General features: G+C 39.6%; 1 protein-coding gene across 1 annotated transcript in view; it reads right to left on the bottom strand.

Moving 5' to 3' along the window:
* RARB (retinoic acid receptor beta) overlaps positions 1–27,249 on the bottom strand; it is a 278,793-nt gene that overhangs the window by 194,756 nt on the left and 56,788 nt on the right. The window contains exon 2 of the mRNA XM_087712874.1: positions 8,272–8,313. Within this exon, the coding sequence (XP_087569000.1) occupies positions 8,272–8,313 (42 nt within the window). The remainder of the gene's footprint in view (positions 1–8,271; positions 8,314–27,249) is intronic.

Here is a 27,249-nt window from a genome sequence, read left to right as displayed (position 1 = left end):
CTATCAATGTCATCTTATGGAGGTGCACATAGTCAGTAGTAACACCTGCCTTCTAAACTGGTATGCTCCTGGAGTTTTATGGAGCTTCCACCTTTAAGATGTTCCAAAAATTATTCAAAATCTGTTTTTCTCTGCTTTAAGGCAGTTGTACAGTATAGTCTTTTCTAATTAATTTAGTTTGTTTAATTTAAAGTTGAGCGTTTGTTTTTCTGGTTGGGCATGTTCCTTTTTATCAGTTTTTCTTTTCTTTTTTCTTTTAAATAAGCTTTTCAGAGTCAATGACAAATTGGGCAGTCTCAAAATTTGAATGAACTAATAAATGAACAAACTATGAGTTTATGCAGGCAACTACTAGGTTTTGAATACAGATCTTAACAATTGTTACCAGCTTCTTTGATTACACTTTCTGTTCCCAGTGAAAGAAAGCAAAAATACTTATAATGCTTCCATGTAAGCATCTGGGGGCTCAGTGGCTAAGATGCTGAGCTTGTCAATCAGAGAGGTCGGCAGTTTGGCAGTTCGAATCCCTAGCACTGTGTAATGGAGTGAGTTCCCATTACTTGTCCGAGCTTTTGCCAACCTAGCAGTTCAAAACCACGTAAAAATGCAAGTAGAAAAATAGGGACCACCTTTGGTGGGAAGGTAACAGCGTTCCATGTGCCTTTGTCATTTAGTCATGCCGACCACATGACCAGAGTCGTCTTCGGACAACACTGGCTCTTTGGCTTTGAAATGGAGATGAGCACCTCCCCCTAGAGTCAGGAACGACTAGCACATATGTGCGAAGGGAACCTTTACCTGTATCTATATATCTGACAATGTCCCCACCATGAGTTAATTAATCAAAAATAACTATTTAAATTAGTAATACTTTTGTACAGTTATGTACAATTGAGAATTTGGTAATAAAGAGTTTAGAAATCTATGCTGGGAATGCTAAAATTAGAAAGAACTCCAATCCATTCTGTTTCTGTAGTTAAAGAACAACAACTGAACCTCATTTAAAGCTTCCAAAAGATACTGGATGCTTAAAATGCATTGTTACCATTTTATTAACTCAATAATAGTCAAATGATTACACATTGTAAGGACAAAAGTAATGGAAAATATTTTGGCATAACTGATATAGTTATTTTATTTTATCTTGATTAATTGTATTAATCAAATGTACGTGGCTTCCTATCTTACCAATGATGAGTCTGGGCAGCATACAAAACCAGAATGAGCATGACTATCCTCAAAGCTGGAGACAGTTTGCAAGAAGAATATATATTCTTTAAGCTCCACTTTCTCAATTTTCCATGTTGCCTTTAGGAAGATATCAAAATCTTGTAAAATGGATCAAAATCGAGAGTTGTTTTAAGATCCATTCTGCTGTTTCCATATCATCAAGAAGAGTTCTTGATAAGTGTTATAGATATGTCCTTAAGTTGGCTGTTGGGAGAAAAAGGCATATATGTTGAATTACTTGGCAGTTTAAGTTTCATTTAAATCTTATTAGTCTGGTTTTGAATTTTAAGACTCATTAGTGTCCGAACATTCTCAGCCATAATTTGTGCATCATTACAGTTTATAATGTTATGTTATTTGAATGGTTTCATTTTGACTTCTATTATTATTTCTCAACGTTGACTGTCAAAATTGCACTTACACAAAACATTATTGGCTGAAAATCAGAAGAAAAGGCTAGGATGTAAAGAAAATATGTATTCCTCTGGGAGTTGCTGACATAGTTCAGAATTTGTTATTTGGAATTGTTTTGTTCCTTGTTAAATTTTGAGGACCAGTTGCTATTATAGAGTTAAGTGAATCTATATATACTCTCAACAAATCTTGTTTTAAATCATCCAGGTTTGAATAGTGAAACAAAGTAGCATTTCAGCAGCAAAGAAAATAGAACCAGAAATTAAGAGAGTGAAAAGCAGCATAGAAATCAATACTGAAGCACAATGAAAAAGGTCATAATAAACAAATAATAGGAAATAGTTAATAAAAAAGAAGTCTCTCACTATTTTGAAATTGCAAATAAGTAAGTCTGTCCTGCATTCTTATCACCATATATACCTCAACAGTAGGTATACTCAACAGCACAGGTTTCACCCCTGCAATATCACTAGGCACAGATTTCACCCCTGCAATATCACTAGGCAGGAAGAACACATGAAAACATATTGTCTTTTCAGATACTCTTGTATCAAATTGCTTTCATAGCTTTAAATATGAGTTTGGCTTGGAATTAAATGGAAATCCAATAAAATTCCAATCTTACTGAAATAATGTACAGCTCCAATAATGTACAGCTCCCACTAAAATTCCAGTTTCAATATTCACTCAATCTTTTCAACAATGTCTGTTCTACCTTATCACTAAAATCAGTCCTATCACAACAAAATATTAAAACATGGTTCAGGACAAGCTTATAAAAACATCAGCCTCTCATTTTCACAGGGAGGAATGCTTAATGATGGGTTATGAATATGTATTCAGCACATTTAAATAATATATTCAAGACCTGTAAGCCCAACAAGACCAACATGTTTTACCCAAGAATGTTTTTTGAGCAGTACAGCCCATTTTTAAAACCAGTGTGATATTACACTACATATGCTTTCAAATTCCAAAGGACACCAACTTCAACGCTTTCCTCACAGCAATATTTATTTGTTTTATTTGTGTTTATCAGATTTTATACTATCCATTTCATCTAAGTGACTCTGAGTGGCTTACAATGAAAACAAAAAAGGGGTATAGATGCATAAATAAAAAACTGAAACAAAGCTAAGAACTAAGTTAAAATTAAAATATTAAGATTTTAAAAGGTAGAGAAAGCAGCCTCATGTCACCAAACACGATATCTCAATGCACATAATTCTTTGATCCTCATGCCAATTGGCAGGGCCAGGTTTCAAGAGTGGGGGCCTGCTTCACCTCTAGAGGCAAGATGTTTCAAAGGACTAGATCTCTTCCTGGATCCCAGCAGGCAAAATTCTTTAATTAATAGTATCTGCAACATATCCTCCTTGCCTAACCAGATGGGATGGGAACATGTAATTGAGATACCGTTGCTCAGGTAACCTGGTTCCATTTCATAAAGGGCTTTCAAGGTAATAATCATTACCTTGAACTGAACCTGGAAGCAAACTGTCACTCAATGCAGCTCATGTAGTAGATGTGTTACATACACAACTTGGCAGCCACCCAAAACTGCTCTCACTGACTTTCCTGCACCAACTGTAGCTTCTGAATACTCTTTAAGGATAACCCATATAAAGCACATTGCGGTAATCCATTCACAAAATGACCAAGACCTTAATGACTGAAAGAAGGGCTTTTTGATTCAGGAAAGAATGGAACTGGTCCATAGCATGAAGATGAACAAAGGTCTTCTAGAGACATCTGCAATATGTTCCTCAAGTAAGAGTCAGGAATCCAGGAGACACCCAGAACTTGATTATGCACCAGGTCTGTCTGGGAGAGTATAACCCCCACCCAGACCAAAAAAAGTAAACTCCTGTATGCAACAGATCCTCCTACCCACAACCATTGTTCTCCATCCCCATAGCCACCAGGTACAATGAAACAGAATCAACAATGGCATGCCCAGAACTCAAGGAGTGCAGTAACTCATGTAGTTCGATGCTGGGTTAACAATCAGCAATCCCATGATTGAGACCCAATTGCTGCTGCATGATGGGGTGATCTTCCATCTTTCACTCCAATTCCTTTGACCTATTAGTTTGAAAGCAAGTAATCACAATTAGATAGATAGGTATCACTTCAGTGGGCACACTAATGGGGATAGGAAAGGAACTGCCAACCAGACATCCCATGGGTAACAATATTGTCACCAGCTAATCCTTTCAGCTGGGGAATGCTTTGGTGCTTTCAACACAAACACAAGCAAGCCCAGTGCAGAGGTATACATTGGATAGCATCAGCATACTGATGCTACCCATCCTGTGAGGATAGAGGATCTCACCCAGCAGTTAAAGATGTTAAAAAGGAGCAAAGAAGCTAAACAATGAGCTTCCAGCAGAGTAAACATCCGCCCCAGACTTTTTACACCACTTCTAAACCCCGCGGAGAAAAAGAGCGAGGAACCCGTCCCTCCCAAACTATCACCAGCCCCAGCCGCCTCAGACTTGCGCTGACCGCCTTCTTCACGGATTTAAGAACTGTGTTTTAACTAATTTGTTGAGTGTATGATTGTATGAATGTGAGAGAGAATGCACCCACTTTTTAACTTAATTAATTATTGTATTATTGTATTGTATTTTAACGATTACTGTGGGGTTTGTCTGAGGAGAGTGTTTGTTTGGTGAATATGATAGGACTGGGAGTGCGACCTGGAGCCCCCTCCACTGAGTGCAGAAGCAGAAGTGGATGGGGGACCAGACTCGCCTCCCATCCTAGAGTGAATGGTGCACGTGGCCTGCCGGGAAGAATGGGGGCCATGGGAGAGGGGGGGTCTACGGGGATGGGGGAGGGTCAGAGCATTTCGGTTACGACGAGGAGGGGCAGATATGACGGGAACTGTAGGGCTAGCCATTACCGGGGAAGAAGGACTCGCTACATTACAGCGATTCCTTGTTCCGGCCCTTCAGGCTCAACTCAAGGACCTGGTGGCAGAGGAGATCAGGGCCCTGGTCTCAGGTTGTTGTTGCTAAATCCCAGGTCTGTTGTGAACAAAGCTCACAAGTGTAGCGGCGGACGTGATGTGCTGATGCCTGGAAACTGTCAGGATCTGGATGGGGATGAACAAACTTATGCTCAATCCCAATAAGACTGAGTGGCTTTGGATGCTGCCCCCGAAGGACAGCCCAGACAGTCCATCCTTAATCCTGGGGGGTGAAAATTTAAACCCCTCAGAGAGGGCCCACAATTTGGGGGTCCTCCTGGATTCGCAGCTGACACTGGATCACCATCTGTCGGCTGTGTCAGGGGGGCCTTTGCCCAGGTTCGCCTGGTGCACCAATTGCGGCCCTATTTGGATCGGGAGGCACTTCAAATGGTTACTCACGCCCTTGTCACCTCAAGGCTGGATTATTGCAACATGCTCTACATGGGGCTATCCTTGAAAAGCGTTTGGCAATTGCAGCTAGTCCAGAATGCAGCCGCGCAAGCGATATTGGGTGTATCGAGGTACACCCATGTTACACCTGTCCTCCGTGAGCTGCACTGGCTACCAATTGGTCTCCGGATGCAATTCAAGGTGTTGGTCATTACCTTTAAAGCCCTACATGGCTTAGGGCCAGCGTACCTGCAAGACTGCCTACTGCCACATACCTCCCAACGGCCGGTAAGATCCCACAGATTGGGCCTCCTTCAGACGCCGTCAGCCAGACAGTGTCGGCTGGCGGGCCCCTGGAGGAGAGCCTTCTCTGTGGCTGCTCCGACCCTTTGGAATCAGCTACCCCCAGAGAGCCGGACCTTACCCACTCTCATGGCCTTCAGGAAAGCTGTTAAAACCTGGCTGTTCTGGCAGGCCTGGGGCTATTGAGGTCCTGCCCCGATCAGAATGAATGTATGTGTTTTGTGAATTTTAAACTGTCGTTTTCTTATTTTCTTTTTCTTGTTTCTTCTTTTGTAAGACGCCTGGAGTCCTTTGGGATTGGGCGGCATATAAATTTGAATAATAAATAAATAAATAAATAAATAAATAAATAAATAAATAAATAAATAAATAAATGAAATTAAGAATAAAAATCTTTTTAAAAATATTTTTTGTGAGAAATAATTTGCAAAAAAATTAAAAGAAGGAAATTTTGGACTTTTAAGGAATTATAGTGATCTGGAAGAATTGAACTTAAATGCTATAAATGTTAGACTCCAAGCACAAAAAAAAGATGAAAAGGAATACATTATGTGAGAATGTTGAAAAATGGCAAAACTGAAGTATAAAAGTATTAATGTATGAATATGCTTTGCTTATGGAATAATTGTGTGACTTGATTAAAGTTGTACGAAGGCTAGATCAAGGCCTGATGGTTGGAATAAAGCTGTTAATATTACCTTATATCAAAAGTCCCCAACCTTTCTAGCTTGGCAGCCTGTCCCAGTGGCGGGTGGAGGTGGGAATGTAAAAGTGACAGGCATGCATGCACAGCTCCACTTCTGCGAGTGGTGGGGATTTGCAGTCAGATAAAAAGTTTCACTCATTCAAATGGCACTTTGCATGCAAGCGTCCACTACTCAGACATGAAGCACCATTCACACAAGTGGAGCCTCACTTGCGAGTACAAGCCAAGCGCCTTCCAGTCATGCAGGTGGAGTTTCTTGCGTGCATGCTTGCCCATCTTTCCTGCTGCCTGGTTTCGAACAGGCCATGGCCCACTACTACAGGATCCAGGGTTGGGCATTGTATAATAGGAAAGGTAGCAAAAGGGGATACAGAAATTAGTTTATTAATATGGCTCTGGAGATATTTTGCAGAATTTGATTGAAAGGATAAAAGAGTTAACAATGAGAAAAATCTGAAAATTATACATGAATAGAAAAAAAGTAGACTAAGTAGAATGATAGATGAACATCTATTATCTTGGTAAACTCTTTAGTGAAGGCAGGAAATGGATTGAGAATTTTTAAGACACTGAAATGCTGATAAAACCTATGTGTAAAATATGTGTTATTATGAGAAATGTGTCAAGTGCGAAGTGCGCTTATGCTGTTGCAACTATTATCACTTCTCAGCTTGCCAATGAAACAGGGAAAAGGAAGGATGAGATGGAATGTAGGTTCCAGACATCAAGAAGACAAGCCAAGTCAAGGACACTTCTGCATGTGCTCGCTTGCCAAACCCAAATACTTTTTCCTCATAACAATACGACACTCAATTGGATAATGTGACCTGCACTAACAGGGGGAGGAAGAATTATATATTGAATTATGTGGATTACATGGGAATTAGCTAGAGCTGGTTTTGCTCATCAGTGCCAAAATGATGTTCTCAATAAAGTTCTGCATTCAGAGATTGGATTGTCTCATCCATGCTTGCTTTGATTGGATTCATCAATCAGAACATTGAGAAAATGAATATTTGTGAATAAATGAATGGAAAATGTCTGCAAGTCTATTTTATTACATGGAAATAAGACTGGGTCAAAAGAATATAAAAATAATCTGCACTCATTTTTTAATGTACTTAATTAAATGTATTAAATTTAGATATTGCCCAATTCCAGATGACTGCTTGGACACAATATAAAAGTGAAGAAAAAAACCATAAAGCAAATCATAAAGGGAAAAGAATGAAAAGAAAAGAAGAATGAGAAAGCCCAGTTGAATGAAATTAACAAGATAGTCGAAAAGAAACTTATAAGTTTTTTTTTCCAAAAAATCACATAAGATAAAGATCCCATAAATAATTATAGTACCTTTTTTCAATTTCTAAAGAAAGGTTGTTGACTTAGGAGCCACATAATTTCTCTAAAACCAATAACCACTATATGGTTTCAGGACAACAATTGCAGCTCCATATATACCAAATAACAAGTATTCATGGTGAAAATCCTACCAAGAAGTGAATCTCAAACTGCTTCTCTTCTTCAGCAGACTGAACTAATTTCAGTTTTAGTATTATATGTATATGGTTAAGCAAACCAACTTGAAAACATGGTTATTTCAATAAAGCAGAAACACATGGCACTGAATTACAACTTAATGAAAATGAAACAGGAATATCTTCATAACATGTACCTGGAGGAGCAAACCTAAAGTCTGTTCATATTTTAAATAACTTAGTTTTTCATTACACCTAAATGTGGTCATTATGCTGCCTATATGTATGACACTTAAAAAGATAAAAACAAACAAAGTAAGGTTTTCCTTAGTATTTACATTTATTCATTTATTTTACAGCAGAAGATATATTTTCTCATTATATAAATTTACCTCCAATTGTTTGGCCTTAATTGGATTGTGGATTAAGCTCTAACTGTCTCCAGGACTGAATGAGGCCACCACAACCATATTTGTCCTTAAGGAAAAACTACTGAAAAGGAAAAAAATACTAAAAAACGTCTTGAGTATAATTGAAAATACACTATGCAACGCTGAACAATATGTACAGAAAATAGTATAAAAGCAATGGGCAATGATTTATTGGTGGAACTTCAAATTCGAAGAAGATAAAAGTGGTTGCATAATAAAGAAAATTCCACAAGTTTTTAGAAAACAGTAAAGACTGAATGCTTTTATAGAGCATGACACAACTAGGTTACACAACAAGTGCAGTATTTTTATCTCAGTTCAAATAAATAATATAGAGCTTACTTTTAGATAATGGTATATATTCAACAATCCTTTGTCCCATAGCTGAAAAGGAAAAAAAAATGAATTAGAAGGGATGAATAATTTCTTGGCAATCTCTCAGGGTAAACAGATTAAAAATGAATGTTTCTATTTCCTCCCTCCTATTGCCACTTCTAATACACATACACTCACTTCAGAGCAAAAAACTACCTGTTAAACACTAGATATGATCAAGTTCATCTGTAACACGTAACATAAAAATTAAAATAAATTAAAATAAACCAGTTCAGAGACAGAAATTATCATATAAACATCTCTCCTCCTCTCTCTCTCTCTCTCTCTCTCTCTCTCTCTCTCTCTCTCTCTCTCTCTCTCTCTCTCTCTCCCTCTCCCTCTCTCTCTCCCCCTCCCTCCTTCCCTCCCTCTCGGTGTGTTTGTGTGGGTGGGTGTGTTTTATTATTAATTCTACATAGTGTGCCCAGCTGAAGCGTACTACAGTTCTTAAGACACCAGCTCTTGCTTGGTATAATTGGTCGCTGAGTAATGCAGCCTATATGGCAAAACAGTGGGTACCCAGCCTAATCACATTGTGAGGTTAACATTAATGCTTTCAGAATATATATATATATATATATATATATATATATATATATATATATATATATATATATATATATACACACTTAAAGTCACAACTTTATTTATCAGCATAAATATAACATATATATATATATATATATATATATATATATATATATATATATATATATATATATATATATATATATATATATATATATATATATATATATATATATATATATATATATATATATATATATATATATATATATATATATATATAACGGTTCGAATCCCAGTAAAGGTATGGCTAGCTGATGAGAGCTAAATAGCTTGAAATAGATCTATACTAGTCTCCCTTTATTTATTTATCAGCACAAATAAACACACACACACACACACACACATATATATATTTGATAGATTGGCTCAGTTTAATCTTTTAAATACAAATATGATTTCAAGCCATCATCCCTAATTTGTTATTTTCCAGATTTTTGAGATTATATTTATGACCACAATTAAGCCCAAAATTTATGTTGCTAAAACAGACACTTGTTAAGTAAATTTTGCCCCATTTTACAACTTTTCTGGCCACAATTAAGTGAATCACTGCAGTTGTTAAGTCAATACCACAGTTGTTAAATGAATCTAGTTTTCCCATTGATTATCTTTTCAGAAGGTTGCAAAAGCTGATCACATGACCCTGGAACACTGCCAATGTTCTAAATATGAATCTGTTGCCAAGCATTTTAATTTTGATCACATGACCCTGGAGACGCTGAAATGTTTGTAAGTGTGAAAACTGGTCATAAGTCACTTTTTTTAGTGCCATTGTAACTTTGAATAGTTACATAAATGAACTGTTGTACATTGAGAACTATTGTAATTCTCAGATTGGCAATTCTGAACATTATGGAGTTATAGTGCCAACATATATACAATATACTAATTTTGGAAAAATTACCTATGGGACACTATTTGAAATTCCTGGGAGCAGAAAAAACTAAATTAAAAAAAAGACATGCCTGACATTAGGGGTCATTCCTAATCAGAACTCAATTACAACACACCTCTCTATATAATAAACATCAGTCAAAAGAAAACATTACAAAGTACTGCATGAGTTATATGATTATATCCCTCCGGCCCATGTCATGCATGTTTATAACTGTTAAGATACATCTTGGATAATGAGAATTTATGAAATAGAAGACAAAGTACACACTTTATACTGTCTTTGCTATTCCTGTGGTTGTTCATCCAATTTAATATTTAAATATGTTCTCCTCAGAACAGTTGCAGAAGATTTAGACAACTTTGGGGAAATGATGTATTATTTTGAGACAATGCTGATACATTCTCATATATAAACTAATGTTAAGGCAAAACAGTAGCATCGAGTGCCGAAAATGGAGCACTTAAATAATTATAAAGTCAGATTGTGAGGGAAGCTTGGTGGATACCAATGTTCATCAAGCATTACTGAAATAAGTTGCCTATCCATGAACAACAGATTACCTTATTATGACTATAGCTATAAATACCAAACATTCATTAATGAAATAAAACTAAAAACATCATGGTTAATTGCTAAAACCTGTAAATGGGAATTATGAAATAATTCAACTACATACAACTATGCATTTTATGATATCTCAACTGCATAACATATATACAGTCTTGACTGACTCTCTTTAAGGATGAAAATGTACATTACAGGAGCTACATTTAACTCTAGTAATGAGTTCACATATTTATAATCCAAACGTAGGCATCCATGGATTTGAAAGATTAAAAACTCTGCTATCTATTTCTAGGAAGTTTTGCTTTAGAATTTTTTGCAATTCCAGACATTAATATTTTAAGCTATATTAGGTTAGTCTAAATCAAAACCAACTTCCAAATCATGGTGGTGATAATAATTTGTTTCAAAATATTAAAATAAACTAGAATTTAAGATGTGTACACAATGGTAAGTGAAAATAAAAGCAAACATTTCTCATCTCAAATCCAGATAACCCAAACTGGTAGCAGAAATCGTGGGTGGCTCCGCCCACCTGTGCCCAGCTCTATGACATCCCATTTAGGTCATTTTTACAACAAAAGCACATGTGCATGCTCATATTTGCAAACCAGTAGGCAAGGTGTATGCCACTCCTGGTATAACACTATGATAACTAGCAACATCTAGATGATCTTAAGTTCTTGAAAAAAACTAAATAGGGTCAGACCTGCTAGGGAGGTATTTGGGGAAATAAGACTCAGAAATGCAAGTACTGGCCAAATTGGAAAGGCAAAAGGTTTCTGAATTGACAATGCAAGCCCCAGAAGTTGACCTTGACTTGAAATAGACTTTTTTTTATAGTTCATCATAACATTTAATGTCTGAATGTAATCAGTAGGGTCATATCCTACTTAAGAATTTCACTAGTTGCCTATTCTTAGAAACCACTTGAATCCTAGAATAGAGAATATTTCTATAATTGTTATTTGTTGTAAGTTTGATTTTCTTTAAAGTAATATTATTTCTACTCTACTTTCTGATCTTTACAACCAAAGGTTAATAACTCTTATATTAACTGTACCTCAAAGATTTTTCCCTTATTTTTGTTCCCCGTGAGAAAGTAACAGAAAAACAAATTATTTTGAAATGCCTTTAAGCAAAATCTTGTCTTAGAATCAATGATCGCTAACTCCCCCTCTTGCATCAAAGGCTCTGGGCTATTTTCATTGCATTCCTTCCTGACTTTTTTTTTAGATTCTGACATCTTGATGACTTGATAAAACTAGGGATATTTTTTTCCTATTGCAGTTTTCACAGGGATTGGAAATTATGCATCAGTCACAAATACCCACACTCTTCTCTGCAGTGATATGAAGCTGAAAGAAGACTTGCTTTCTGTTTTTCAAATTGTCTGCTGAATGTGGGCCAATCTCAAGGCAAAGAAAGTGTTATGAAATGGCAACCAAGAGCAAGCTATTTTTCATTTACTGTATTTTAGAAGCTATTTTTTGTGATTCTCGGCCTCACATCAGTTTCTGAGTAACTGAGTTCAATACAACTTGATTAGGAGAAGGGGTGGAAGACCTCAGGTAGCAAACTGCCTTTGGCCACTTCTGGCTGAGTTACATGATAGGAGTGATTTGCTGCAAATGCAAAAGGAAGAGCACAGAAATATTAAAAATGCATTTTTAATTTAAGAAAAGGGCAAATGAGTAAGTACAGATTATGCTGCCTCAGGCATTCCCTGTCCAATGTAAAGTTCACACATTAAGGCATAGCTTTGCTGGGAGAAAAATACTTAAACAGAAGGCTATAGGAAAGGAAGCAGGAGAACTGATTCTTCATTTGCATACCTACGCCTTATTTTATTTTAAGTTCTCAACTCTTTTAAAATAATTAGGGCACAGAGAATTCAAGGATCTTCTGTAAGAATGTTCAGCGTGGCCCTAAGAAAACTTCAAACCAAAACTTTGAATGTCAGGGAGCATTCCTTTCCATTGGGAAGTGGGGGTAGAAAATGGGTAGAAAAATGATGATGGTGGTGATGATGATGTAGCCAAAATCTCCATTACAAGGCAAGAATATGGGTAACCAAACACAAAAAGCTTTCTGGAAGATGGTGTGATCAAAGAAGTTAAAGATTAATATTCCACACCAAGAACAAAAGGATGCTCTTTTGTGGTCCTGTGCTTATTCCTTTGAATATAAACATTGTTCTGAGAACCATTTTTTTCTTTATACAATCTTTAAAGGATAATAAATTAGGCCTTGGACAGCCATACAAGCTGCTACTAGATGTGAATGTGAATGTGTCTGTAGAAAAGGCTGACTTTCAATCAAAGTCCATTGAAAGAATAGTTGGGTTTTCTAAAGAAGCATGTTGTGCCTATTAACAAACTTACAAAAGGGGCTATTTTCTTGATTTATGTTTGGTTGCTATAGTGATATTGCAATATAGACAGACAGATGAAGCCTAAATTTAACAGTCCCATAGGTTTTCCCTCACTCTATTCAGAAGGCATACAACTACAGTAGATAAAGTATATTGTACAAGTATATTGTAACTATTATATATCCTAAATTAGCTTTAAACATTCTCAAAAACTAGCTATGAATAAGTAGAATTAATTCAGGCCCTTGTACTGTGAGCCATTTTCACACATGTTCAAGAAACAGTTTTGAATATTTCTGCCTTGATCAACAATTGTTTTGTTATCTTCTTCCATCTGAGCTTAAAACCAGGGTTGAACCTGATTAGTGTTTGAAGAAACACTTAAGAAAACCCCAAAACTGAAGAGAAATTTTAAAAAATCATCCAGAAATAAGGCAATGAGAAAGCACATGTCTCTTATTGCCAAGAAAACCCCATGGAAGCATCCATGTAGTTATCAGGAGCTGAGTTGATTTAAATAACAAAACAGAATGAAAACAATGCCTTGCCTCAAGAACTACAGCCCTTTTCCCAGCAAAGGCCAACTGATAACTTAGAGCTATGTAGAAAGCCTAGACAGGACAGTTACAAAAAGTATGTAATAACAGAACAGTAGATTGTCTTCAAGCACCAACTAGCCTTTACCTCTGGATAATTGCAGACTGAGAATCTCCAGTTATCATGTTGTGGCAACTGATTGACACAGCAGTAATTACACTCAATTACATTTCTGATATACAACATTATTTCTGTACTTAAAAAAATCTAATAAGGGTTAGCTAGTTAGGCATAAACATGATTACTGATATTTACTATAATTCAGCCTTAATCTTTCCTGTAACAAAGTACCACTGACTGCAGTATTAAAAATGCCTAAGGATAACATAGGATCCATAGAATCTTAAAGTATGCAGATAGAACCATGTATGTAGAATAATTCAAAAGAAAGAACCCTACCAGCATATTCAACAATATTTTTCCTTTATTTCAAGATCTCTAAGAGATGGTAATGCCCTTTTCCTAAAAGGGGAGAACATAGGTGACTTAATCTTAAAATATGGCAATGGCTGATTATGCATTAGACATTCCCAGATGAGGACAAAACCAGCATTTATACAACATGCAAAACTGAATAAAATACATTGTTAGGCTTTCTCAAAATGAATTCATGAGAGAAAAAGGTAGTTAATTAGTTCTGATTATATTGTGCTCCAAAATCAGTTCAAGTTCTTTCATGTCCACTTTGCGTCTAACTGCTATGTATAGAATACTATAATATACAATTATCAAGGTTGCCTTTCTAATTAAGCATATCTTCAATTACAATTTTATCTTTTTTCTCAAGTGATCTCTGACCTTGTAGAGACTATTATTGAAACAATACTTGTGAAGAACTAAAATGGGCAAATCAATATTGGAATTTGGTTTTACTCAATGCTACTGCATTACCACAGATCATTCGACATCAAAAGCTCAAACAGGATTTGGCTTCATTGATTTTTATTATATTCTAATCTACCATCCTGCTGATGTTTGTGAACAGCTACCATATACCTCTCTCTTTTTAAATTAGAAACTGCTGTTTATTTGAAATTTACTCAACTTTCTAAGGATAGACATCCTGTAGTCTTAAGTTACTAGTTGAACTACAACTCCTAGCTCATTGTAGCAGGTACTGTAATTCAATCTTGACTTCTGTTTCCTGGAAGTAAATCAATTATGCATTCTTTTAGTGACTTTACATTTGTCTGCCATTTTGATATGTAGTTTTAGATTTCAAAACTGGGGTCCACATCACAAAGCAAAATATTGCTTTGCTTACCTAATTTTAACTGATAATTTATGAAATAGGTCAGTGCAAGCAAAGCATCAGCTCTACATAGTGCCTTATTTCCAAGAATGCAGTCCAGTGCATTGGAAGCATGTTGACCTTATCAAAATAAAACTGTTGGGAAAATTAAAATATAGTAGAGTAGAGTAGAATAACAGAGTTATTAGGAACCTTGGAGGTCTTATAGTCAATCCCCTTGCTTAGGCAGGAGATCCTATACCATTTCAGAAAAATAGTTATTCAATCTTCTTAAAAACTTCCAGCTTTAGAGCATTCACAACTTTTTGAGGAAAGTTGTTCCATGATTAATTGTTCTAACTGTCAGGAAATTTCTTCTTAGTTCTAGGTTGCTTCTCTCCTTGATTAGTTTCCATCAATTGCTTCTTGTCCTGCCCTCAGGTGCTTTGGAGAATAGCTTGACTTCCTCTTCTTTGTGGAAACATCTGAGATATCGGAACACTGCTATCATGTCACCCCTAGTCTTTCTTGTTCAATACCGGGAACAATGAGGGAGTTCAATAACAGAGGCGAAACAGAGTCTCGTAAAGCAAATGGTTTATTTCTAACATATTTTAATGCTAACAAAGCGGCAAAGCCTGGTGAGAGGCAACAACTGATTTCCTGTCTGAAAGCTCCTTTTTATAGTTGGCTATCAGACGGGCTGACCAATCAGTTTACAGAACTGTTCCCGTTAGGGGAATGGGCCAGGCAGAGAACTTTGAACATGACACTCCTTCCCACCAATATTCGCGCAGGCATAGTCTTGTAAATATGCTGGGCATCGCCTGACCCACTCAGATCTACGCAGTTTGCCTCCAGCGTTAGGAGCGAGCAGACAGGGAGCCGAAGCTCATGGGATTTCCACCCAGGATCTAGGCTGAAAGATACAGGTGTTCCTATATACGTGCATTGTTTGCACTGTTGAAAATAGAGGTGAATTATTTTTCCAGGCTGTCCCAGTCTGAATTCTGTATGTGTTAATTCAACTGATCTTTTATTTATATATATACTGATCTTTCTCCCTTGTTGCATTCCAGTTCTCATTAATTGGAGTTGCTTAAGATATGTTAGTTAAACGACACTCGGACGAAGCAAATATTCACACTCCTAGACTCCTTTAAAAACACAAACTTTTCAAGTCCAAAACCAAATTTAGAGTTTGTGTTTAAGTGGGTTGTGTTTAAGTGGGTTTATCACTTCTCTTCTTTCTCCTTTCTGTCCAAATTATTTCAAGCAAATGGCTCTCTATGGAGCTAGTGATTCAAGCCTCCATTTTTCCCCTTCTTTCTTTTCGCAAAAATCCCAATCTGTCCATCAATATTATTTATGCTCTCAAGATTCTTTGCCTTTTCCAAATTCTGATTTATAACTGTGGGTTAATAGATCTCACCAGGTTTTCATCTTGTCTCTGAACGCTCCTGTTCAGCTGCTTTGGCCTGGAACCAGTTCTTGTGCAGCCATGTTGCCATGTGGCTCTAATTCAGAGGGCAAATCTCTGACCTATGAGGGACCTGTTGTACTCCCTCTGGGTCTGATGAGACGCTGCCTCTTCTTCACCCCCCCACAGGGGGATTCTGATCCAAAAACAAATCTCAGAGACAGTTTGTCAGGCAGGGTTCACGTGAGACTCTTCAGAGCTCACATCCCCCATGTCTGTCCAGCTGGAGAACTTCAGTTCAACTCAATTCCACTTGAGGCCCAGGGACTCAAACCAATCTAGTCCCCGGAGGCTAGTCAAGGACTCCACCACAACGACCAATGGCATGGAACCACTGAATGTCTTATACTTAACACTGAATTTTCCGTTGCCCAAGATAGGGATATCATTTCTCTGATAGTTTTTTAAGCTTGTAGTCATTTTTTGGCCAGTTGAGGCTTAATTTGTTTGATGGTGCTCCAGGACACAATTTACATTGCAGACCCCATGTCCACCTTCATCTGGCAGGCAGCCCCTTCTATCTTGATAGTGAGAAGTATTTTCCTTTTGAGGCCAGTGCTAGTCTGTTTAATGATAGCCTTGAGGACGAGCAGGTTGTGAAAAATTCCATGACATTTGTTTCCCAATATAGGGGCTTTTGGTGGCAGTCGTCTGCTAAGTTGGAATTTCGTGGGCTGGATCATGAACGGCTGGACAACTCTGCATACTCGAGCCAGGTGGCCCTTCCGACCACACCATTGGCAGATTGCTCTTTTAAAATTGCACACAGCTTGAGTGTGATTTCCTCCGCAACCCATGTATACCAAGTGGGGTGGCTTCTGGCTGCTGGGCCAGCTCTTTTTCTTTGCCTCATTAAGGCGATTTACCTCAGCTTCACCCTCAGACATGCTTTCAATGTCTGTTTCACTCTGGTGTATAGTTCCACTTGAAAGGACGGTTGCCTGCTTGGTTTAGGGGACACTGTTAATTTTGTATGACAGCCAGTGACTGGGTGGACATCTCAGCTGCATGGTCTTCATCCAACAGCAACTGGAAAGTGACCTCAGGCTTGGTGAGTAAATGGTGCTGAAGGCGAAGGTCCTTCACTCTGCATATTAGCCTGTCCAGGAGGGCATCATCATTAAACTCACAGTGAAAGGCTGCGGACCTGAGGGTGACTACATAGTGGTTGATAGATTCACTGTCCTCCTGGTTTCTGTGATAGAAGGCATGGCTGCAGGCAATCTTGGAGGGAGAAGGTGCATAGTGGCTTTTTAACTTCATCAGCAAGGTGTCCCACAGTACAGAGTGAATAAAGATACATGTGGTAAGAGCCCGGGCTGTGTCAAACATCTCCATTCCACATACTGTCAGCAAATAGGTACACTTTCTTTCAATCAAAATTTCTGGGAAGTCATTAGCCCTGAGGAAACACTCGAACCTCTCCACATAGGACTCCTAGGTTTCCGTAGTTGGGTTGAAAGATGCAAATGTTGTGAGGGCTGCCATTCTTGTCAGCATGCAGCATCAGAAATTGGACTGCATTTCGCCAATGGCTGTGGTAACGATGTCTCATCGTTAGTGACTGGACAGGCTGCCAGTGGCTTGTTCTTAAGTGTTCAGCCTGTTCAGCTCTAATATTAGTGACCAGCTATTCTGCTGCTTCACCTGATGCCACCATCGTCGCCAGTTGTTTGATACCAGGAACAATGAGGAGGTGTTAATAACTGAGGCAAAACAAGTTTTGTACAGCTAAGGGTTTATTTCTAACATTTTTTAACACTAACAGAGCAACAAAGCCTGGTGAAAGGCAACAACTGATTTCCCATCTGAGAGCTCTCTTTTATAATCGGCTGTCAGATGGGCTGACCAATCAGCTTATAGAACTGTTCCCACTAGGGCAACGGACCAGGCAGAGAACTTAAAACATGACACTTCTTTTCATTAAACTAGACCTATCCAATTCTAGAAACTTTATATGTTTTAGCCTCAAGTTCCCCAATCATATTTGCTGCTCTTGTCTGCAATCCTTCCAGAGTCTCCAAGGCATTATAAAGCGGTATTAACACTTGATTCTATCTTCTGTTTATAAAGCTTAGAAGTGTGTTGGCATTTTTGGCAGCTGCAGCACACTACTGGCTCATATTTACCATATTTTGGGGACTATAAAATACTCCGGACTATAAGTCGCACTTAGCTTTTCAGGACGAAAACAAGAAAAAATATCTGCCTCTTCCTCCCAGCATCCATCTGGTATTCCTCTGGCCTGTTCGCTGCCACCCTGTCACTGCTGCCACAACCCATTCTAGAACAGCTGATCAATGCTGCACCAATCCCCTCCACCACAATATTCACTGAATAACACGCACAGACATTTCCACCTACTTTTTTTGGGGGGGGGAGTGCATCTTATGTTCTGAAAAATACAGTAAATGAATGTCCACCAGGACTCCAATTAAATTAATCAGATTAATGATGTTTATATGGTTTGTCATAATTTTGAAGTATTTATTCCTGGCTGCCATTTCTTCTTTCTTGGATTATATGTTTAATTTTATAGTGTTTTAATTTTTAATTCTGTTCACCATCCATTGCCATTTTAGTGATATATTGAAGATGGTATATATTATCCTAGGAGTTCAAGTTGGATGGGGAAAGGGTGATTACCTTCTAGTAAATGGATGCTTAACTAGTATGTGGAATGGTTATTTTTCAGAGGGTCCATAACATGCTTTTAAATTTAAAATCTGCCTGGATATTCGAAAAGACTCTTTTGGTATAAAGTATGAGTAAAGCAGGATTCAAGATCATGCTGATTGCTATAACTGTCTTAAAATAAATGTAAACTCTCTTAGCTAAATCTTAAAAGTTAGACAAAGTAGAGTCACTGTCTTCAATTTAACATTCAGACAAATATTTAAACAGCTAAAATTAATGTTTAGGCAGGAATCAGAAGTTTCAGGGAAAAGACACTTCTGGAAAAAATCCAGCCTGAGAATTTGGGAAGACCCTTTTTGCAAATCATTATCTTCTAGCCTAACAAATATTAGAAATGTGTGTGTGTGTGTGTACATATACATTTAGATTTACATTTATATATGTATAAACCAAATTAATACATAATTTTAAAAATGTCAGGGTTCCAAGTAACACCCCCACGAAAGTTTCCTCAAAGTTCCACTTTATTAGAGATGTCATATTTGCACATCTGGGAAAACCTGAATCTGAAAGTTTCCAGGTTTTCCCCACCCAATGAAAGTTCAAGTCCCTGCCCAACACTCACATGTCCCTTAAGAGATCCAATCAGGCACTGTCCAAAATTGGAGATGCATCCCAGTCACCTCATTGCAGCTGCAGGGCAAGATGGCCTTGACTTTCTGAGAAAGAATGTTATTTTGACTATATATCACCCACACTCAGTATAATTCCCCCCTCCCATTTTACCACAGTAGAAAATGTGGCAGGCCTGAAGTCCCAAAGGTAAAAGATGCCTTAGTTTAGTTTAGTTTTATTGAATTTGTATGCCGCCCTATTCCCGAGAGACTCAGGGCGGCTAACAATAAAAAGGGAGGGGATACAAAAAAATAAAATAAAAACAACAATTTAAAACTCTGCAACAGCCATAACCTCGAATGGGGCTGGATAGTTCAACAGCCCCAGGCCTGCCAGAACAGCCAGGTCTTAACCGCTTTGCGGAAGGCCGGAAGGGTAGTAAGGATCCAGATCTCCATGGGGAGATCGTTGCAGAGGGCCGGAGCAGCCACAGAGAAGGCCCTCGCCTGAGGAGTCGCCAGCCGACATTGGCCGGCACATGGAATTTGGAGGAGGCCTAGTCTGTGGGATCTGATAGGTCTTTGGGAGGTAACTGGCAGGAGGCGGTCTCTCAAGTACCCAGGTCCAATACCATGTAGGGCTTTAAAAGTAACAACTAGCACCTTGAAGCGTGTCCGGAGACCAATAGGCAGCCAGTGCAGCTCGCGGAGGATAGGTGTAACGTGGGTGTACCGAGATGCACCCACAATCGCTCGCGTGGCTGCGTTCTGGACAAGCTGAAGTCTTCGAATACTCTTCAAGGGCAGCCCCATGTAGACCGCATTACAGTAGTCCAGTCTTGAGGTCACGAGGGCATGAGTGACTATTTGGAGGTCCTCCTGGTCCAGGTAGGGTCGCAATTGGTGCACCAGGCAGACCTGGGCAAAGGTCCCCCTGGTCACAGCCGACAAATGGTGTTTTAAAATCAGCTGTGGGTCCAGGAGGACTCCCAAATTGCGAACCCTGTCTGAGAGATGGAGTAGGTAGCCAATCTTTGGGAGGGAGCATCAATAGCCACTTGGTCTTGTCGGGATTGAGTGCAAGCTTGTTCGCTCCCATCCAGACCCTGACAGCCTCCAGGCACTGGCACATCACTTCAACTGCTTCACTGAATTGGCACGGGGCGGACAGATACAACTGTGTATCGTCCACGTATTGGTGGTATTTAGTCCCGTGCCAACATATGATCTCACCCAGCGGCTTCATGTAGATGTTAAATAGGAGGGGGGACAGGACCGAACCCTGCGGCACCCCACACTTGAGGGGCCTAGGGGTCGATCTCTGTCCTCCGACCAACACCGACTGCGACCTGTCCCAGAGGTAGGAGGAGAACCACTGAAGGACAGTGCCTCCCACTCCCACCTCCCGCAACCGTCACAGAAGGATACCATGGTCGATGGTATCGAAGGCCGCTGAGAGGTCAAGAAGCACCAGGATAGAGGAGTGACTGCTATTCCTGGCTCACCAGAGATCATCGATCAGCGCGACCAAAGCAGTTTCCGTGCTGTAGCCAGGCCTGAAACCAGACTGAAAGGGATGCAGATAATCGGTTTCATCCAAGGACCATCGGAGTTGAAAGGCCACCACTTTCTCAACAACCTTCCCAACAAAGGGGAGGTTGGAGACTGGATGATAGTTACTCAAGATGGCTGGATCCAGAGAAGGTTTCTTCAGGAGGGGTCTCACCACCGCAACCTTTAGGAGGAGCGGAAAGGATCCCTCCTGGAGAGAGGTGTTAACTATCATCTGGATCCAGCCACGTGTCACCTCCCTGCTGGTCGAGACCAGCCAGGAGGGGCACGGGTCCAGTATACAAGTGGAGGCACTCACTGCTCCCATGGCCTTGTCCACTTCCTCAAGGGCGACAAGTTGAAACTCGCTCCATAAACTCCGCTCAAGACCTTCCCCCGGTACCTCGGCTGGCACCGTGCAATTGGAGTCCAGGTCTGTCCGAATCCGAGAGACTTTATCCATTAGAAACTGAACAAATTCCTCAGCTCTAACTTGCAAAGGGTCATCTGCATCCCTCCCTTTCAAGAGGGAGCAGGTTATTCCAAACAAGGCAGCTGGGTGCGATTCAGCAGATGCAATAAGAGTGGCAAAATGCGCACATTTCGCCGCCTGTATTGCCACGAGATAGGCTCTGATATAGGCTCTCATCAGTGCTCGGTCTGACTCAGATTTACTGGCCCTCCAGCGGCGCTCTAGATGCCTCTTTTGGCGCTTCATCTCCCGGAGTTCCTCGGTAAACCAATGGGCCCTCCTGGATCCGCTGCCTCGGAGAGGTCGTAAAGGCGCAATCCGGTTTAGAGGCCCTGCCGCCGCTGTATTCCAAGCAGCGACTAAGGACTCCACCGGACTGTGGACGAGAGCGTCAGGTATTTCTCCAAGCGCCATCTGAAATCCCATAGGGTCCGCCTGGGGCGGAACCACCTAATCGGTTCCTCCTCCCTACAGTGGGGAATTGGTCTTCGAAAGTCAAGCCTTAGTAGGAAGTGATCAGACCATGACAAGGGCAAGATCTTAATACCCCTCAATTCTAGATCACGTCTTCACTGCTCCGAGAGGAATACGAGGTCAAGTGTGTGACCTGCTGAGTGAGTCAAACCCCGGATTACTTGGGTCAAGTCCATGGCTGTCATGTAAGCCATGAACTCCTGCGCCCCATCAGAGTGTTCACTGAGCGAGGGCAGATTGAAATCCCCCAGAACCATAAGCCTGGGGAACTGGCACATCACTTCCAGGTCTCACAAAAATATGTTTAATATACAAATTATTAAGTCTACATTGTTATTATGCAAGTGATGATGTTACCTTGCTTCCCTGTTTTGCAATCTTGAATGTTGTAAGGTAGGTCTCTACCTAGCATGGAATTAAGTTTAAATTTTACCTGACTATGATGCAATATCCCACTGATATACCAAGGATAAAAATTGGGACTAAGGATTGAATCCATAAAATCCAACATTTCCCAGTAATCTACATATTACTAAAATGTTTGTGTATGTAAGTTTGTTTGTAACGTTCAATTGAGCATAATGGTGTATCACAGGGGAACAATTGTTAAATCAATTTACCTTAAATGACCTAACTTGAGAATGTGTCCAAAATTTGGTACTGTGATTGCTGTGAGATTGAAATTTAGCAAAGTTATAGTCACTTAAGTGGTGCAATGCTGCCACATTGTTACAGTCAGGTCAAGTCAAATCGTGTGTCAGGTTTCCAAAAAAAGGTCCTAATTGATTCATGAGCCTTGGACCAAACTTCAAAGGAAAATTAGTCATTTATTAGGAGCATTTATTTTTGGCAAGGTCTTTTCACAGTCAGACCTAAGCTTTGTTTGAGTTGTAGCTGAACTTTACCCCTGTTCCTCCCCTCCCCTCAGTCTCTGTCATAAATCACATTCCCCAATGAGGTGCACCCCTCCCAAGCCTGCTGCAGTAATCTGAGTCAAAAGTATGCATGGAATGCACTCCCCCTCCTCTCACCATGACAACTTTAGGAGTTGACAATGTGCTCATTTAATATTCCCTGCCAGCTTCCTACAAGAAAAATCAATGGGGAAGCCAGCAGGAAGTTGGAAATTTCTTCTGCTGCCATTGCAATCCATAGCAATAGCATTTAGTCTAGTATACCACCTCATAGTGTTTTAGAGTACTCTCTGGGCAGTTTACAAGGTAAAAACATTATTTGTGTATTACTGCCAACAATCCTCCCCTTGTTTTACCAACCATGGAAGGCTGAATCAACCTTGAACTTCATCAGGATCAAACTCCAGGCTGCGGGACGAGTTTGCCTACAATACTGCATTTTAATTACTGTGCTATTAGAGCTTAGTCATTTTCTTTCTCTGCTTTGATAAGGAAATATCTCTGAAACAATCACCCAATGGGTCATGAGTTGTCTTGTACAAAGACAAAAATGAAACAAATAATAATTGTGGTTTTACAGTCTTCAATTTTATATATGTATATCTATATATTTGGATATTTGATCAATAATATTTAATAACAGACATAAAGTTCTTCCCAATGTATGTTCTTAAATAATCATTCACTATTTATTTCTTTGCATTCCAAAGTTTTGTTAATTTAGATCATTTAATGGCAGGAGGTGAAAGAAATCCTTCCTTTAAACATTTAGAAAACATGTTGTTAGTGTTTACTTTATAAACATCATTTAACTAGATGAGCCATTACTCTGACCTAGTAGCTTTGAATGAGGCTATAACTGGACAACTTGAAAATATGGAGTGTCTTCATAAATTATTTTTCACACTTCTCTTTTCAGTTGTAAAACCTTTAATACCATTAATATGCAGCTAGTATAGATAATGATTCATATATTCCTTAGAGCTTCTGGTGGTTTTATTCAAGGCAGCATTCTGTAACACAGAGATTGACAGCTTGATTGACCCAGTTGTTTTTGAATAGGTATGTATGCTTGATTCAACAGATGAGACAGAAACCATTATATCATATGGCAAATCACAGTTCCTGTAAATTATACAAACGAACCAAAAAGTTTTATTAACTCCAGTAGATAGCAGTGATGGCAAACCTTTTAGTAAATGTGTGCCAAAATTGTGTGTGCGCTCTTGCACATGCACGCATGCCCACACCCACAATTCAATGCACCCCACCCACCTGTGCATGCACACACAATGCCTGCCTTGAGCATCCGTGCACAAGGTTTTGCCCTCCTCAGGTTCCAGAGGCTTTCCAGAAGCCTGGGGAAGGCAAAAATGGCATCCCCCAGCCCTCCGGAAGACCAAAAATCAGCTGGCCAGCGCACACACATGTGCCAAACATGGTTTCGTGTGCCATCTGTGGCACACGTGCTATAGGTTCACCATCAATACAAATTAAATAAACATTCCAAACATTCCAACATTCCAAACATCAAGCATATATAGTGCCTTGAAGCGTTGTAAGAAAAGAGATAGGTTTATATACTGCACTAAACCAAAATGTGATTGGTTCTGAAGTAGCGTCTTCTGTTAATTCAGACACCACTGTTTGTAAGCATGGTTAATGGCTTAATGCTAATATTAATTCAGATAACTGTATCTTACACAATAAATCCACTAGGGTGGCGCAGTGGTTAGGGTGCAGTTCTGCAGGCCACTTCAGCTGACTGTTATCTGCAGTTCAGCGGTTCTAATCTCACCAGCTCAAGGTTGACTCAGCCTTCCATCCTTCCGAGGTGGGTGAAATGAGGACCCAGACTGTGGGGGCGATATGCTGACTCTGTAAACCGCTTAGAGAGGGCTGAAAGCCCTATGAAGCGGTATATAAGTCTAACTGCTATTGCTATTGCTATTGCTATTGCTATCTTAATGCTAAAGATATCTATAAAATACATAACTAACTAGCAGGTTACAAGGAGATCGTCACTTAACAACTGAGAATCCCATTTAATGGAAATGGCTGGGATTACAATTGTTAAATGATGCAATCATGTGACATCGCACATGATTGTGAGAGAAGGGGGATAGGAGAGGAGAGGCCTCTGTGGGGCAAGCCTGAGGGAGAGAAGGGAATATGAGAGGATCAATGGGCCAATCTGAGGGAGAGAAGGGGGATGGGAGGGGAGAGGCTTCTGTGCTGCAAACCTGAGAAGAGAAGGATAGAGGCTAGGAGAGGCCAACTGTAATGACTAGTTAATTTTCAAGCTGTAAGTGTTGATTTATCAAGCCCGTGTAATATAATGCACGACTTGAGGAAAAGAATTATCTGGCAAAGTACAGTGTTAAACAAAACAATAAAATAAAAGGATTTAAGTGTAATATAGCAGATAACTGTAAAATGAGGAAATAGTGTGCCAGGCAACTGTAAAGAAAAAAAATTCTGGGATGTATTTCTGGAGGAATCAGCAGCAGGAAAAATAAAGTACTAATCCTACTACATAGGTCTCAGACCCCCTTTGGAATACTGCATCCAGTTGTCTATAGAGATTCTCAGTCATCCAGGTCATGGCTGTCACAAAGGTGTTTTTCAAAATGCAAGTGGACTTTGTTTTTCCTTGAAGACATTTCGCTTCTCATCGAAGAACTTAAGAAGCTTCTTGGATGAGAATGAAATGTCTTGAAAGAAAAACTTGCATTTTGAAAAAGTACTTTTGGGACTATGCTCAGTTCTGAGATTTATAAAAAATAAAATAAAATTGAGTGAGTTCAAAGATGGGCAACATAAATGTTACAAGGTCTGAAAATGTCTATGGAGATTTTCAGACATCCAGGTCATAGTTGTCCAAAAGGTGATTTTCAAGAGACAACTGGACTATCTGGTGGGTTTTTTTGAAGACCTTTCGTTTCTTATCAAAGAAGCTTCTTCAGCTCTGATTGGATAGTGCAAAATGGAAGGATTATATTCCTTGCAAACAGCTGGTCATTTGCATTCTTTTAGCGAGTCGTTAAGGCCACTTGGATGTTTATTTATGTCATCAAGGTCACCTGAGTGGTGCAAAATGGGTATGGAGCTTTCTTGGAACTGTTGAAAGGACTGTGTTGTAGACTGGAGATAGATTATGTCATATCCCACCTCCTTTGTTGAGAAAGGGCAGTTTAGTTTTGACATAGATGGCTTCTTTGACCCCTCTTTCAAACCAGTGCTTCTCTCTTTCCAAAATTTGCAAAGGCCATTCAGCAAATGGACTGCTGAATCTAATCCTGATGGGTTTGTTCTCCTATGTTGTGCCATGTGTTTATGGAGTAGTTGTTTTGTTTCCCTGATGTACAGATCTACACATGGCTCACTGCATTGTATTGATCAGTGATGTGCAGTCAGGGGAGGCGGGGGAGGCAGGGCCTCACCACTGTCATCATGAAAAGAAAAAAAATGTAAAAGGAAAAAAGGCTGAGGTAGTTGCTGCCAGAGTCACAGTGGATGACTCTGCTTAGTGCTTAACTGTTTAAAAAAGGCTCTAAAAAAGTACCCTCTACAGGAGGAGGCGGGAGAACCACGTGCCTCATTTAGTCTAACTTTATGATTTATGAGTTAAGCAAGGGTTAAAAGCAAAAAAATTCCTTATGTAGATGAGGCACTTGGTTCTCTTGCCTCCTCCTGTAGAGGGCGTTTTTTAGAGGCTTTTTTAAACAGTTAAGCAGAGTCATCCATTGGGGACTCTGGCAGCAGCTAACCCAGCCTGACCTCAGCAGCTCCTGCCTTTTTCCTTTTACATTTTTACATTTTCATCGTGGCAGACAAGAGCAGATTTGAAATCCTCTGTGAAACAGCTGGAAAGGATATGTGGGTAGGAGGGAGGGAGAGGAATTCAAAATTAATGTAATCTGTAAGTAATTGTATTATTGAAAGTAATTTGTGTGTGTGTGTGTGTGTGTGTGTGTGTGTGTGTGTGTGTGTTTTTTACCTGCCTCTGCTGGCGCGTGGGCTGGCACTTTTATTTTGTGTCGGACATAACGGCAGGGCATTTGGACATAGCAGGACACCTCTATGTTGGACACAGCGGCAGGGCTTTTGGACGCGCCGGCGCTGTGTCCGCCATAGAGGCGGGATGCCTCTATGTCAGACACAGTGGCAGGGCTTTTGAACGCTTTCGTGAAAGTGGGAAAAAGCCGCACTGCCACCCTGGTGCTAGAGGCAAAAGCCGCCCTGCTGCTATGTCCGACAAAGAACTGTCCCGCCTCTATGTCGGACATAGCACCGGGGCGGCTTTTGCCTGCTTTCAAGAAAGCTTTTGCCCGCTTGCCTCACCAGCCATAAATCTCACCGCACGTCACTGGTACTGATAATATCACGTTGCCGCATTTCTGTCTGGATGTTTTATTCTTGAGGTGGACCAGCTTCTGCCTTAATGCATTCTTGGGTTTGAAATATGCACATATGTTTTATTGGCTAAAGAGCCTCCTGAGATTTTCTGATATTTGTGTATTGCATGATCATCTTCTTCTTCTTCTT

Source organism: Thamnophis sirtalis, unplaced genomic scaffold (genome assembly GCF_051295495.1).
Source record: "Thamnophis sirtalis isolate CommonGarterSnake01/CBP01778 unplaced genomic scaffold, rThaSir2_p1.2 scaffold_4, whole genome shotgun sequence".
Lineage (NCBI taxonomy): Eukaryota > Metazoa > Chordata > Lepidosauria > Squamata > Natricidae > Thamnophis > Thamnophis sirtalis.
Note: the sequence above shows the minus strand (reverse complement) of the source record. Positions and strands in the feature narration are given on the sequence as shown.